Below are 16362 nucleotides of genomic sequence, written 5' to 3'. Positions count from 1 at the left end.
TATGTAGCACTAGTAGGACTCAGATAGGAGGGACGTGTAATACTATTTTCTGTTGTACATTCATTCAGACCGCCTGTATCAGGAAATGTTGAAGGAATTTGGTCTAGGTGCGCAGAAATGATCTGCACCTGCGGGTGATTGGAGATCCTATGTGTTTGATAGACTGCTTGCAAGGCCTTTGAAGTGATTTGTTGTATACAAGTGATTTTATGTTCGATATAAAGATTAATATAATTCTACAACGTCGAAGCTTATATTACCTACAATGATAGGCTCAAGAACTAAAAAAAACTAGAGTACAAATAATTTATATCTTCATTTAGAAAATATAGATTTTCGATTGGCTATCTGTAGATCATTTCTAGTCTACTTGTTGAACTCTTCAATAATATGTTTCATAGATAAGTTAGATGATCTACGGGTCCTCGTTGGGCAATCTAAATGAATCAAAGATGGACATATCTGTACCGTCCGTCATTCGAAATGTCAATGTCAAGTTTCCCACCTCGTCATTGAATTTTGAGACATGAATTCATCGCATGATCAATTTACAACGTCTCTTATTACTCCTTGCCTTTACAAAGGATGTTGAAGTTGGCGGATTACCATGTTAATGTAAATTATCTTTTGAAAGTCTGCATATGCTGAAACACTGCTTAGCACCAAAAGTGCTGGGTCCAGCTATGCCTTTTTCACATAGGGAAGAAGAGATAGATCGACGAGAAGGATAAGAACTTTGGAGTTTAATGATCACTGGTTTTTATCGTAATGATATAGAGTAGATATAACGTAATGTGATATTGGGATCACGGGTAGTTGATGATTTCGATTCATATACTGTCACTTCGAGATTGCTATCCAGTATAGGCAACAGTATTCCTACGATCAATATACAGATATTGATGCTGATGATTATTGAATATCTCTCTGAAATATTGATACATGTGGTATTGAAACCTCCGTACATCATCCAAGGTATTTAACATTACTTTTAGGTTTGATATTATTAGAAACATATTCTTATTTTATATCCGCTCTTTGTTCCATTAATAGGTTTATCCGTGCCACTGTCTTACTGTAGTATACTATTTATTGCACACACTGTTTGTATCTGTGGAAGGGATATGGTCTTGATGTTATGTATTCACATCGTCAACCACATTCACTCATAGGAAAATTTGACAGATTAACTACAACTCACAATTTTCAATATGCGCCCTAACTCTGTTGCAATTTTTCTAAGACTGGCGATTTTGGAGGTCGTAGGATGTCATCCTATTACGGTTGGTTACCTTTTTTTGTCTTTCATTGTCTGAATATTTTTCAAGGAGAGAAGTGGGAATACATGCCAACAGTTACTTATCATCGAATCCCAGCACACCTGACCGCAAAAAAATGATGGATATCCACGACGACGCGCCTGCAATCAAATCCGGTGCTCCTGTCAATAGCATAGGAGCACACGAGGAGAATATCCCAGCGTTTAAAGTCGAAGAAGTCATGAAGGGAGAGCCCACGGGTCATAGCCAAGCTGAGAACTTCGGTCCTTCAGCTACCCTTGGTGAACGAGATGATGCAGTGAACCCCGTATTTGGTCTTGCGGGGATTATATTAACCCTTCCCTGATCTTAGCTCCACTGTTTGATATTCAATGCTTCTTGCAAGTTGGTGATATCTGTAGCGGGGAGTTTGGAATCTCATTGTTTGCGAGAAGGCGATCGGAGGGGGAAAATGCTGTTATTTGATATACGAGAATAGGAATAGGGGGTGCTTTCTCTGAGATTGATTGATAAATATGGAAGATGGAGGTCTGGATATGTATGCGTAATATCATAGTTTTTCGTTCCGAGAGTCTCACTCTTCACCTTGTATTTGCATATTATTCACTCTACTTGAGTGTTGTCTATGGATGCCCAGGTGTTTATCAGTGTCTCTGCTAGCAACGAGTCTTTATGAATTCACTTGAACTCTAAGCTAAGGAGGCAGCGCTGGATATCATGATCAACTGTAACGTCATTTATTTCTCACATCATCACGATCATGATCGCCACGTACCAAGTAAAAATTAAATGTATTTCCAAATGATTCATGACACTTTTATTATGTTAAGCTTATCATACATCATCCCATCTCCCTTATTCCATAGGGTTCAAGCCTGATATCCAAATATCTCCACATTCCATCCACAAGAGATCATCCTCGAATGAAGAAGAAAAAAAACACAAACCACACAATTGTTGAGGGGCTTTAAGGTGCTTGCCGCTTCTCCCCGTTTCTCTAGTTGTACAAGAGGATCTCTACTGGGAGAGGTTTCCGTTCGTAGGGCTTTAAGACGCTTGCCGCTTCTCCCTATTTCTCCAGGTGTGTAGGAGGATCTCGACTGGGGAGGTATCCGCTGGGTATGTGGTGAGAGATGGTGGGAGATGGTTGGAGATGTGAGAGATGGTGGGAGATGTGAGAGATGGTAGGAGATGTGAGAGATGGTGGGAGATGTGAGAGATGGTTGGAGATGTGAGAGATGGTAAGATATAATGAGATAAATAGTAGAAGCTAAATAGTGGAATAAATAGTGAAATAGATAGTGAAATAGATATTGAAATAAATAATATAAATAGTGAGACAAATGGCAAACAGATGGTGAGATAAATGGTGAGATAGATGGTGAGAGAGATGATAGGAGATGTGAGAGATGATGAGATATAGTGAAATAAATAATAGAAGGTAAATGATGGGATAAATAGTGAGATAGATAGTGAATTAGATAGTGAAATAGATAGTATAAATAGTAAGATAAATAGTAAATAGATGGTGAGATAGATGATGTGAGAGATGGTTGGAGATATGAGAGATGATTGAAGATGTGAGAGATAATTTGAGATGTGAGAGATAGTGAGATATAATGAGATAAATAATAAAAGGTAAATAATAGGATAAATGATGAAATAAATAGTGAAATAAATAACATAAATAGTAAATAAATGGCAAAACAGATGGTGAGATTAGATGGTGAGAGAGATGGTAGGAGATGGTGAGGGATGGTTAGAGAGATGATGAGAGAAATGATAGGATAAATGGTAGGATAAATGGTGGGATAAATAGTAAGAAACAATGAGAGATAGTGAGAGATGGTGGGAGATGATGGGAAGTAAATAGAAGAGGATAGATGATGGAACAGATGGCAAATAATGATGATAAATAGTAAAGTAGATAGAAGGATATAATGAGAAGATAAATGAGAAGATAAATGAGAAGATAAATGAGAGATGAATGAGAGAATAAATGGTGAAATAGATGGTGATAAATAGCAGGAGATAAATGAGAGGATAAATGGTAGGGGGAGATGGTTTAATAAATGACAAATAAATAGTAGGATATATGATGAGTAAATGATGGGACCGAGAGCGAATAGATAGTGAATATATGGCGAATGTATGGTGGGATAAGATGATGAGATAAATGGCGAATAGATAGTAAATATGTGGCGAATAGATAGTGAATATATGGCGAAGGTATAGAGAGTAGATGGCGAGATAGATGGTGAGATAGATATCGAATAAATAGTAAGATAGATGGCGACTAGATATTGAATTAGATGGCGAAGAGATAGCAACTAGATAGTGAGATAAATAGCTAAGAGATGGTAAGATAGATATTGAATAAATGATAAGGGATAGATCGTAAGGGATATATGGTGAAATAGATGGTTAGGGATAGATGGGAAGTAGATAGTGGAATATATGACGAGTAGATGGTGGGATAAATGGCGAATAGATGGTGGGATATTTGGTAAGAAGTAGATGTTGAGAGAAATGGCGAGACAAATGACGAGATAAATGGTGAAATAGATGTCGAATAAATGGTAAGATATATGGCGAATAGATGGCGACTAGATGCTGAATTAGATGGTAAGATAAATGGCAGAGTAAATGACAGAGTAAATGACAGAGTAAATGATAAGGGATAAATATGAAGATAAATATGAAGATAAATATGAAGATAAATATGAAGATAAATATGAAGATAAATATGAAGATAAGTAGCGATGAGATAAATTATAAAGAATAATAGTGAAGAAAGATGAAGAAGATAAATGACGAAAATATATAGTGAAAATAGATAGTGAAAATAGATAGTGAAAATAGATAGTGAAAATAGATGGTGAAGGATTAAATGATGTAGATAAATAATAAGGTAAATAACGAAAGTAGATAGCGAAGGTAAATGGTAAAGGTAAATGACGAAGGTAAATAGTGAAGGTAAATAGTGAAGGTAAATGGCAAGGTAAATGGCAAGATAAATGACAAGATAAATGGTAAGATAAATGGCAAGATAAATGACAAAGATAGATAGTGAAGATAAATATTAAAGATGAATGGCGAAGATAGATAATGTAAATAAATGACAAGGTAAATAGCGAATGAGTAAATGGTATAGATAGATAGTAAGGTAGATGGTGAAGATGTAAATGATGGAGATAGATAATGAAGATAAATAACAAAGTAAATGTTGTAGATAAATGACAGTAGATAAATATTAGGCGATAAATAAGAGATAGATGGTGATAAATGATAAGGGGTAGATGATGATAAATGGTGAACTAAATGGTATAGATAAATGGTAAGGTAAATGACGAAAATAAATGACAAAGATAAATAGTGAAGACAAATGACAAGGTAAATGACGAAGATAAATATTAAGCAATAAATGATAAGCGATAAATAAGAGATAGATGATGATAAATGATAAACTAAATAGCAGGAGATATATGATAATAGATAAATAGTAAGATAGATGATTGACTAGATGGTTGAATATATGATTGAACAAATAAGAAGAGATGGCTGAATAAGATGATCAAATGATTGAAGAGATGATTGAATAAATGAGAAGAGATGAATGAACAAATGAGAAGAGATAAGTGAATATATGATGAGATAAATAAGATAGTTGATTGAATATATAAGAAGAGATGGTTGAAGAGATGATTGAATAAATGATTGAAGAGATGATTGAATAAATGAGAAGAGATGGTTGAAGAGATGATTGAATATATAAGAAGAGATGCTTGAAGAGATGCTTGAAGAGATAATGAGATAAATGAGAAGAGAAGATTGAAGATACAATAAGATAGATGAGAAGAGATGTTGAGATAGATGCTGAGATAGAATGCAAAGGAGGTGGGAGAGAACACGATATTTAAGGGCTTTTTTGAGAATTAGCGCAGTAATCTGGAAATATCATTGCTAACTGAATTGAGAGTATCAAAATGAACAAAATGAACAAAATGGCATTGACTGAATAAAGACCCAATCAAGTTGAACGTGTCAAAATAGATAGAACATACTAAGCTTGGCATGATTGGAAATCACTCGATCAGAACAGATATGTTCTTAATTTTCAATAATCGTAGCGATTCAGATCGTTAGCCAACTCATGGGCTCCAAATTCGGAACTCGGCTGGGTGTGCTGGTTGGGTCAAAATCGATAGTTGAATATACCAACCCTATTGCGATCAGAAATCCTTCATGAGAACAGATATCCTCTTTGATTTCCCAAATCGTAGCGATGTCGGTTCGATAGCCGAATCGTTGAACTCCAAATACGGAGCTTGGCTTGATGAATTCGTTCAGGCTAAATCTGGTATGATTGGAAATCATTCTATGAGGACAGATATGATCTTCAAGTTTTCTATATTCTTGGCGATTCGGTTCATTAACCGACTCATGGAGTTCCAAATACGGAACTCGGCTGTATGTACTACGCGAGGTTCGTAAGATTTTTATTCAATTACGATACCTGTCTACTTCTTCAGATAGAACATACACAGATTTGTAATAATCAATCATGGTTATCATGATTCTGAGATTTCCCTTCGTTACAGAGTTGAAAATTGTTCTCTACATTCAATTTTCCCCGCATTTTAGATTCCCATCCCCGATTTCCACGCAAGGCTATACCTGAAACCTTCCCCAGATCTGCCTACTAGCTTGACTTGTCAATCAACATATCTGTTCTCGCTTTTAATTCCACTTTCTTCGAATGAGATTGAAAAGATCACACTCCTATCATGCTCTTCCATTGTACATCCATGATTCTCTTTACAAGGTCATCTTACAACCTCGGAAGTACTGACATTATCCCACTAATATTCGCTTGCTTATTTTTCTCACTCACTTATCCGAATGTTTATCTAGCTGGTATGCTCAGCACTTCATTCCTCTACATGGTCTATAATAGCGAAACGCTCTTGGATCGAAACGAAAATAACAACCTACCATCGTCTAAACTCGCCAATTTCCCTTCCCCTGCCCCTTACCTCCTAAGTGACACCAAATCAAAACCTTCGAAAAAAAAGAAAAGACTACTGTATATCTGTCATTTGATAACATTCAAATTAAAAAAAGAAATTTCTCACTCTCTAGAACTCTATTCATCGACTACTCCAGAATCATCTAGGATTTTCTAGTTATTAAATTTCAAACTCTGAAAAGGTTCAGAGCACTCCCAAATACGATGATGACACATCTAACATCTCGTATCTACAATGAGATTGCTAGCAACTGATCCCTTGGTATCCAATTATCCAATCCATCCACTACTATCACCACCTATCATCACAACTAACTACCAATCCCAATCCCAATCCCAATCCATCCCCACCCATCTCAAATCCTCCCCCAAACCAACGAAATGCTCTCATATCGCAGACTCCCGATCTCCAAACCATACTCTAAGCCTTACCACTACCACCCCACTAGCATATCCCCACAACTCCACCTCCTATTAAATTACCAAGCCCTACCAAATTTTTCTCAGAAAGATAAAGATTCAATAGTAATACAAACGAACTAATCAGCGAAGGTTATTTTGATGATTAACAGAACTTTACCTAATTTCTGACTCATAAATGATAATCGGATCGGGAGGTTCAAGAAAAATCTCCTAGGTGGCTTTTTCTCCTGTCCTCCAGCTGTTATCGATACCTAGGTAGGTTAGGTTATTAGTATAGGTTCGATTAGTGTAGGTCGGGTTAGTATACGAGTACCGGTAGATTTATACTTCTTGGCGATGGATAGTAGATAAGGGGAATGATGTTGCTAAATCTATTGGTGTAGATTTCATTAGATTTAATGTTGATTATTGATTATCAATTTTCAATTATAGACTATCGATCAACAATCGCTCCAAAAAAACAAAACAACAAAGACACCTTGACAGTTTGACAGTTTGACAGCTTGACAGTTTAGCAGTTTCAATTCCCCCCCAAAATAAGCTCTCGGGAATCCGACAGAAGGAAAGAGTCAGGCGTAAAGCCCGAATTAACTTTTTCTTTCTCGCGGATAACATTCCGATACGAAGTAAGATTCTAATATGCACTCCAACACCTCCACTCCCGGCACGTTCAATCTTCCCTTTCTTGATCTTCATCTATGTATCTCGGGAGTGATTATTAAAAGGTTTAATTGATTCAGTTATCAATCTGTTAAATCGGGTACCCTACTTTCAGACCACCCCCCTTTTGGGTTACTTTTTATATCAAAAATGGAATTTTTAACTTTCTTATTTATAAATAGAATTTATTGAAAATTTATATATATATAATTTAGATCATTTTTAGTTTAACTTGAAAATTTCAGATTTTTAGGAATTTTCTGTATTAAAATCTAAAATTTTAAAATATCGATTTTTAAATTTATATAAGAATCACATATAAATTTAAAACTTTTATAAAATCTTTAATAACTTTTTAATAAAAATTATTAAAAATAAACTATAAAAATTTATTATAAATTTATAATATATTTATTTTGAAGAATTTAAAAAAAAAAAATTTCCTATAAATAGATATTTAAAAGAATACCTTTAAAATTATAGAGATTATTTATACTACTTCAAACTCATTATATACTATATCTTTATATCTATTAATTTTTTTGAATTTTTTTTTAAATTTCTATATAAATTTAAATTCAAAACTTTCAAAAAGATATATAAAATTTTCTTTTAATAATTATTATTAAAAAGTTATTAAAGATTTTATAAAAATTTTAAATTTATATGTGATTTTTATATAAATTAAAAAATCGATATTTTAAAGCTCTAAATCTTAATACAAAAAAATCCTAAAAATCTAAAATTTTCAGATTAAATTCAAAACGATTTGAATTATATATATACAAATTTTCAATAAATTCTATTTATAAATAAGAAAGTTAAAAATTCCATTTTTTGAGATTTTTAATAGTAAAGAGTGGCTTAAAACAGGGGTGGCTCGAAAGTAGGGTACCCGACTTACCGATCTACCCCTCTGCTCTGCTGCTCGGGGTAAGTGCCGAGTCTAGGGATACAGAACTTCATTTCGTTTACCTGTCCTCTCTTTCCCTTTTTTTCATCTCCCTAGCACCTACCTAAGCCCCGTACGAAGCCAAATCCCCTCTTACTAGCATTTCAAACTTTTTGTTTACATATCTCCATTCCAAATCTCTATTTTAAATCTTCATTTCAAATCTCTATTTCAAACTTTCTTTTTAAATCTTTTCTTTATTTCAAATCTTTATTTTAAAACTTTATTTCAAATTTTCTTTTTAAATCTTTTTTTTTCTTCAAATCTCCATCCCAAATCTCCACCCCAAATCTCCACCCCCTCACACCCCCCTCCTCCCATCCCAATCCCAATCCCAACCCCAACCCCAATCCCCAATTCACAAACCATCCATCCATCTACCAAACTCCTCTATCAAAACATCTTCTTCCCTTCTCCTCCTCGCATACTATACTCAACCCCCTCACTCCAAATCCATAATCATCATTTCCTCCCTCTTCTCCAAATTCCATGCATAATACCCACTAGCATCCCCCGCCTCCATCCACTTTGCCCTCTCTCGCTCTTTCCCACTCTGACTTTCCAATCTTACTTTTGAAGTTTGAAGTTTGAAGTTGAGACCAATCATTGGGAAATTCCACCGCAGATACGACGTTCAAGACCAAGGGTTAATTCATTCAGATACCCAAACATATACCTACCCACCACATACCTTATACATACCTATCTACCTACCTACCTACTGACCACATACAAACAAACAGATATCAAATTCATACTATACCAACCCTATCGAAGCAAACAGGCAAGTCAACTCAACCAATATCAATGCTTTACAATGAGTGAATGAATGAATAAGAAAAGGTATCATATGCACTGACTAACTATATTTCTTTCTATCTTTCTCTCTTACATTCCTTCTCACTCTCAATTTATCTTCCTCTCTTTCTCTTCCTCCTCTCTTGCGCTCTTTCTCTATTCTCTTTAAACCCCCTCTACACATCCAAACCCCTCACCTCTTCTCTGCCCAACCACCCCCCACAAAAACCCTAAACAAACTTAACCTCCCCAAAAAGTCCCGCTCTAACCTGCACCAACGCCGCCAACTCCAACAAAAACTCCTGCAACACGATAACATTTGTCAAGATATGACTCACGCTCACCTTTTTATCTTCATTCTCTGCCTCTGTGTCCATCACTGCCTCCGTCTCTCCCTCCTTCTTCTCCTCATTTCCCTTTACAGCACCACTTCCCTCTATTCCACTCCCATCCATCTCAAAATTCTCTACCAGAGTTTTACTTTCCACCGCACCATCCTTCGTTTCCAAAGCTCCCGCTTCCGCTTCCGCTTCCACATCCACCTCTCTCTCATACCCATCCCCACTCTCTCCAGTCCTCTTTTTAACAACCTTAAGATCCGGAAACGGTATCGCCACAGCCTCATCCCTTTTAACCCTCTCCGGAATCCCCACCCTTCTATTTAAAATCCCCTGATCAATAGCCGCAAACGCCGCCGCCTGACTAGGCCCAACAGTTCTCTCTCTCCTCTCTTCCTCCTGACTTCTCGTTTGTGAAGTCCCTCTACTAGGTGATTCCGCACTCGATAAGAACTGGGGTGGTGGATTCAACGTACGATTTGTAGGAGTAGAGAACCCATGACTCCCACTTGTACTTCTCTGTTCACGATTTGGATTTGCTGGACGACCGCGAGTTTGTGGAGATCCAGATCTAGGAGGTGTGTTAAAGTCACCGGAGAAGATACGTTGAGCTACTTTATCGAGAGCAGATTGACGAGGGGGTGATTCTGTGTGAGCAGATGATTCACGATAACTTCTAGGTCGGTGACGAACTGGAGTCGTCATAGATGCTGCTTGTTGGAATGCATCACGACGTTGTTGAAGTATGTCTTCAAATCGAGGAATCTCCGCTCGATAACTATTGACTTGATCGACCAACATATCAAGTGTAGTAAGTAATTCTGGTTTTGGTGTTTCTGACCATCTGAGACGACGTTGTGTTAGTTTTAAAGCACGAATTTGCGCTTTTTCCAAAATTTCGTCCGGATCTCCTATATTAGCGAGAAGAAGGTCATCCATAATCTCATCAGTTCTACCTTCTTCAGGTTCTTCATACACATATTTCGAAGGGTCAGGTAATAGCCACCCATCAACACTCATGTAGCCACATGTTGCCAGATCTATAAGTGCGGCCGTCAAAGAAAGGTTTGTTTCGACGGAATTCATGAAAAATGTCGACAAAATATCGAGTAAAGTCATAAGAACCGGGTCTTCAGGTCTCAAAGTATGTGGACGAATATCTCTCGGCGCGCCAGGAATTGTCGCCTGAGAGCCTGGAAATTTGGAATTCCCACTAGCTGATTTAGGTGCAACAAGTGCAATGGAACAAGAGTGACTTTCCAAAGTATTCATACTATCTTTGATATGATTTTCATAAACCTCATCAAAGTTATCCTCACCGCCAAGTTCTTCGGCCATTGTGAGCAAACACTCAATTTCTCTTTCATGAGCTGCAATAGAACGTTGCGGTCCGTCATCCAATACATGACCTGTTCGAAGTAGTGTAGTCACAGCGTATCGATGATGTCGTTTCAAAATAACAGATAAAAGCTGTAACGTAACAGTTACAGTCTGTGAACTTTCTGATCGTAAACTGCCTAAAATAAGATCCACCAGATTGTATAATGCAGGAGCACCTCCTTCTACTTGTAAAGCAACTAGAGTTGCAAGATCTAGGGACTTTCGTTTCCTCGCTGCGCTCACAGAAGCTTTTGAGCCTGAAGGAGCTGGTGTAGTATCAGGTAAAGCGAGAAGGTAATGCAGTATAAGATGAATCATATCAGGATGATCTAAAGATTCTAGAATTCGTCGTAGATATGTCAATACTGCAACCGATGAGCCTCCATCAACATCTGAAGATTCGAGTAAAGATGGGTATCTATTACAGACATTAGTTTTAGTAGCCAAGGAATGACAAAGAACCCATACAGTAGTTGTTGTAGAAAAATGACCTGAAAGTGCTCCAAGAGTGTCTGTTTAACCTCCATGGATTTGCAATGATTCAGAACATCCTGCCAAAAGACCAAATGTGAAAGGAAAGTTTCCATATGCGATTGATAGTCCTCATCGACTGAGCTCACAATCTCACGTGTAGTAAGAGGATGACGATAATCCGAAAGAGCTAGAACAGGAGGCAATGCATCCGGAGGATGATCGATAACAAGCTTTCGACTGAGCTGACTGTAAAGTGCACCGAGTCCCGTAGCCATGAGAGTAGCCAAATCACTCTCAACTATCCATTGCTCCAGTGCCACATCATTCGAAGCTGCTTCAATAATATAAAGAAGACCCGTCCTCGCAAAATCTCCACATCTCCCTTCCTCATGTATGTAATCAATCAACAGATAGAACAGTTGAAAATCCTCCTTGTGTGTCTTTCCCGCAAACTTCTCATGCGGATCCGCCGTATATCCCTTTGCGAGATCCTCATCCCTTCGTTGCGAAGTGAACCAAACCGGTAAAATTTCCGGGTCAAGTCTAATCTTGGTCGTAATATTGAATGACAGCTCCACCACCTCGACCGCCAATTCCGAACCCAGATTAATATTATTCGACCCAGTAATCCGAACCAGCAAATTCATAAGACTTTTGGCAAAAACATCATTCTCGACGAAATTCTCCTCCTCGCTATCAAGCAACGCAGCAAAGAGAGCTACCGCCTCCCTTATAATCCCCTCATTATACGACGTCGTAGCTATCTTCCCAATCGAGATGTAGATTTGTTTTTCCGCCGCAAACGCTATGCAAGGATGTGGTAAAGGGCGACGAGACTCATCGCCGAGGACTCGAGTAATTTCAGACAGACAGATGCGTATTTGTTCCGCGGCCTCATAATCTCGAGATAGATCCGTCGCATTGCGCCATAATTGCTACACGATATGCTGATTAGCTCTCCCTTCTCACCGTCCCCCACACTCGCAAAAGAGCTCTCTTACCAAAAGACGATTGTATTCCCTCTTGAACCTCGCCAGTCGTTTTTCCGGATTATTCAACGTTACCTTGCTGCCAGCTGGCGCGAGCGATGTGCCCGCTATCAAGCGTTGCCACTATTTATCGAAAAGAAATATCAGTAACTGCAGTCTCTCATCCTGAGATCCATCTCTTTGCACCGATCAAGATACAATTTCATATCATACACACAACAGACTCCCTCGCACCCAAAAGAAACCGCGCAAACTTACAAAATCCATGACTTTGGAGGAGGCATCATTCATATCACCTTAACAAAAAGCTATCGCATAAAAAAGTCCGAGAGATAGTAGCCGACGCGATCTGGTGAAACGCGCCTGCGACTTAGATTCGGAAGTTTAATTCTTAGTCAGCAAAGTTCGATATCGTTATCGGCAGTGAGTCAAGTGACGGTGAAAATACACAAAAGATGGTGAACGTGGAGGGGCTTATGAATTAATGAGGAGCAATGTGATTTCAAGTATATCTGCATATTTCATTTCCCCCTTTTCAATCTGGTGTGAAGTACCCTTATGATGACGATGCAGATCATAATCTTTTGACCCACCTCATATGCCAAGAATATCATAACACATCATGCCCAAACCGGATCTTATGCAAAAACGTACGATACGATACATCATGTAACTTCTACTTTTCAAATACATATATAAATACAAAGAACATATATACAGAATCTCCTCCATACGCCCACCCTTAATTGAAAATCCCCTAACTCAACCAAGTCCAATCCATTTCATTTACAACCCCAGAGCACCAACCAAACCCACCAAAATCGCACTAAGCAACCACACAATATCACTCTTCCTCCCTAGAATCCCCTCGGAAGTCTTCGAACTTTGTACTACCCCCGCAGCTGTACTATCAGCCAACGCTGGTATCGTTGCCGTTCCAGTCTGCGCCCCCAAGACCCCCTCTGAAGTACTCGTACTAGCCCAATCCATAACCACCACAATTTTCCCTAATCCTCCTCCACTAATCGCAGATGTGGTTGCACTTCCTGCCACTGTCTCGTTTTGCACCATTGTTTCATCACCCGCCATTATATAGAGGGAGGATGTAGATGTAGTACTTGATGCCTTGGAAACGGAAGAGGGTGTTTCGGCTGGTGTCGAGGTAATTGTGTTTATGACGGCTGCGTTCACTGCCGAGATTGTTGTTTGGATGCTTGATAATATTGCTGTTTTGGTACTCGTAGTAGTGGATGTTTTGGTGATTGAGTGAGTGAGATACGAGGTCCTAGTGTGAGTCGAAGTAGTGGAGGGTGTTATAGATGATGCGGATATTGATGATATAGTTGCCTCGCTGGTTGAACTTGCAACAATATCGGTACCATAGTTCGCATTCATGATTGATGTGGTAGTAATAGTAGCCGTGATTTCATTGTAGGGAACAAAGGCGGTAGGAACACCTCGTCTAGCACCCAATTCACAATTTCCAAGGTTTGTTAGGGTGTCTGATTTATCCGATGCGGCATAACTAACCATCCAATCACGCAACTGTGTTGGCAATGTTGTTGAAAAAGCTCCTGGTGAGTTCCAGCCGTAATTTGTATCTTCATCGGCAAGAAAGAACCCGGATGGATAAGGAGAAATTTCATCACCGGATAAACTTTTAATGTCACTTGGACGAGGGCATGCATATGAACCATGCTTTGATGTTGGTGATGCAGTTGCATATATGACGTCTGTATATATCCAAACGGGTGTTGGCGATTCATAGACTGTTCCATAAGGATCGGTGAAAGCGGTACCATGAATGAAGGTTGTCTCGGCTCCGTAAACCCCCAAATCAGTCCCGATTATGGTTGTAGGAAGACCACTAATGGATGATCGTGTTATGGGTTTCGATGGGACTGTAAAGTTTGTAGGAATGGTTTGAATACTTGTAATGGCTGTGTCTTCGTATTTGTATATGATAGTAGAGACAGTAGCTACGGTGATATTGATGCTTTTAGAATACCATAGAACCTGGCCGACTTGAAATGATGAGAGGTAGCAACATTCAAGACTGGCTTCAGGAGATGGTATGGGAGTAGCTGCCTCGGAACTCGTTGATGTTTCATTATATGAAATAGAGGCCGCTGCTTGGTATCAGTTTCGAATCAAAAAGTAGTTTATGAACAACTTACTTCTCTTTGGGAGTTGCCTAAGACCATATGCTTGGTTCGCCCATAGTGATATTGTCAACAGAGTGGTTCGGAATGACGTTTTCATGATGGGACCGAATAGAATTCTAGGCCCGAAGGATGAGAGGTAAAAAGGTCTCGAGCATGGCTAAAATATGGAGCAGATTTATGGTACTTAAGAGAGCAGAGACAGGGCTGAGTTCTAGGTCACCAACTTCATTTTGAGAGCAAGAGTACCAGATCGCCCCGCAATTTGGGCTGTTGGCGCCTACAAACCTCATCAAGAAATTTACGAATTCGAATGTATGGCGCGTAGCGCCTCAGCCTTGGAGGAACATTGAAATGACTGGAAAATATAGACATGGGGAATTGCTTACCAAAATAGCGATCGAGAAAGGCCGATTTCTTCATTCCTATGTCAATTTTGACACGAGAAATACTTGGCACTCCCATCAGAGCTTCGATTCTGAAATCTGCCAGTTGGCAAATCTTTGAATATCTGATTTGGAGCATATGCTCATAAAGTTTTCAACGTTTCAAGCGTTCTTGACATTAAAAAGAAATCGAGAATATAGGGAAGGCTGTAAAGTATATCTCTTTCAAGAGTCATAAAGTCAAATTTTCGAAACTTTGAAGATCATAATCAAAAGACACATCGTCACCTTCACTTGCAAGGTGACTGATCTTACCGACCTCTCTCCTGGGAACGAATCGATGATTTTCTCATGTAATGATGAGTGTTGTCGGAGCAGCCATTGTGAAATATTTCAGAGATCAAATTATAGACACTCGATTAGGGGTATAGCAATACAGCTTCTCAAAGTCTCCAACCATTCGTTGACAAGTTCATGGGTTGAAAAATTCTCGACTTTTGACAGCCCAGGCAGATTTGGTTCAGGAGATGGCAAGTCTCGTCCAAGTAGCGTGGGGTATGCGCGTCTAGTAGTGTATGGATGAAAAGATGAAGCGATGGGATTTGGATGTGATCAGAACAGCCAAAAATGAAGTCGTCGGGATTCAATGCCTGTTTTACAGATGTGACCGCACGAAAATAGAGTGATCTACCCAAGTACTTAATCCGAAACCAGCTAGCTCTTACCTTTAGACGCCCAAGAAATGCGGAGACGAATCTTGGTACAGATCACCCATCACTTCTTCCCTTGCGATCCTAGGTGACTTCTCGTACTTTACCATCAAACTCTGATGATACCCCTGATGACTATATCATATTTCGACGAAATTCGGTCAAACTGCACATGCATGGAAATATGTGTACCGTACAGAACGTGACATCTCTTCTCTTGCTTCGCCATTCATCATTTCTTCCCAAAACCTTAACGGTAAGGTCGTCCGTGGTACCCAATGTGATTTCTACACATGACTTATGAGTAGAGACACGTTGAACTCAACTGAAATGAGTTTATTGAAATTAATGAAACGAACCGAGACCGATATTGGGTGGGTATGAGCGAAAAGCTATTTTCAGTTGGAGGATCGGATCACCGTCGTCACCCGAGGCTAAATCATGGAGACTGTTAATATCACGGAATGCTCGGGTCGCCTTTGGTTCATTGCAGATATATTCGAGGTGTGATGGGCAAGTTTCATACATAATTTTCTCGTGTCAATTCTCCTGATGAGACTTGTCGAGGTCCTATGGTGCATAGCTTGGTTTCCGAAGTGTCATGGCGAAAATACATAAATTTTAATGAGAATTTTATGAGCGTCTGGATTTACATCAATAATAGGAGTTTGGTTTGATTATGAATCCAGCAGCGGTCGTGGTTCCCGATAAATGAATACTCAGGTACGGATGGCACTGAGGATCCTGTCCCATTGATTATAGACGAGAAGAGATTTGGGGG

The 16362-nt window shown here is 38.8% G+C and overlaps 2 protein-coding genes across 2 annotated transcripts; both read right to left on the bottom strand.

Annotated features, from left to right (window-relative positions):
* Positions 1 to 9372: 9372 nt before the first annotated feature.
* EAF01_008727 (uncharacterized protein) lies at positions 9373 to 12614 on the bottom strand (the record flags this gene model as incomplete). Its single annotated transcript, XM_038916983.1, has 4 exons — positions 9373 to 11278; positions 11329 to 12269; positions 12336 to 12446; positions 12582 to 12614. The coding sequence occupies 4 exons, from the start codon at positions 12612 to 12614 to the stop codon at positions 9373 to 9375; spliced, it is 2991 nt and encodes a 996-aa protein (XP_038767377.1).
* A 495-nt stretch (positions 12615 to 13109) lies between these two features.
* Positions 13110 to 14585, bottom strand: EAF01_008726 (uncharacterized protein; the record flags this gene model as incomplete). Its single annotated transcript, XM_038916982.1, has 2 exons — positions 13110 to 14452; positions 14501 to 14585. The coding sequence occupies 2 exons, from the start codon at positions 14583 to 14585 to the stop codon at positions 13110 to 13112; spliced, it is 1428 nt and encodes a 475-aa protein (XP_038767376.1).
* Positions 14586 to 16362: the final 1777 nt, after the last annotated feature.

This window comes from Botrytis porri (genome assembly GCF_014898465.1).
Source record: "Botrytis porri strain MUCL 3234 chromosome Unknown BPOR_012, whole genome shotgun sequence".
NCBI lineage: Eukaryota > Fungi > Ascomycota > Leotiomycetes > Helotiales > Sclerotiniaceae > Botrytis > Botrytis porri.
Note: the sequence above shows the minus strand (reverse complement) of the source record. Positions and strands in the feature narration are given on the sequence as shown.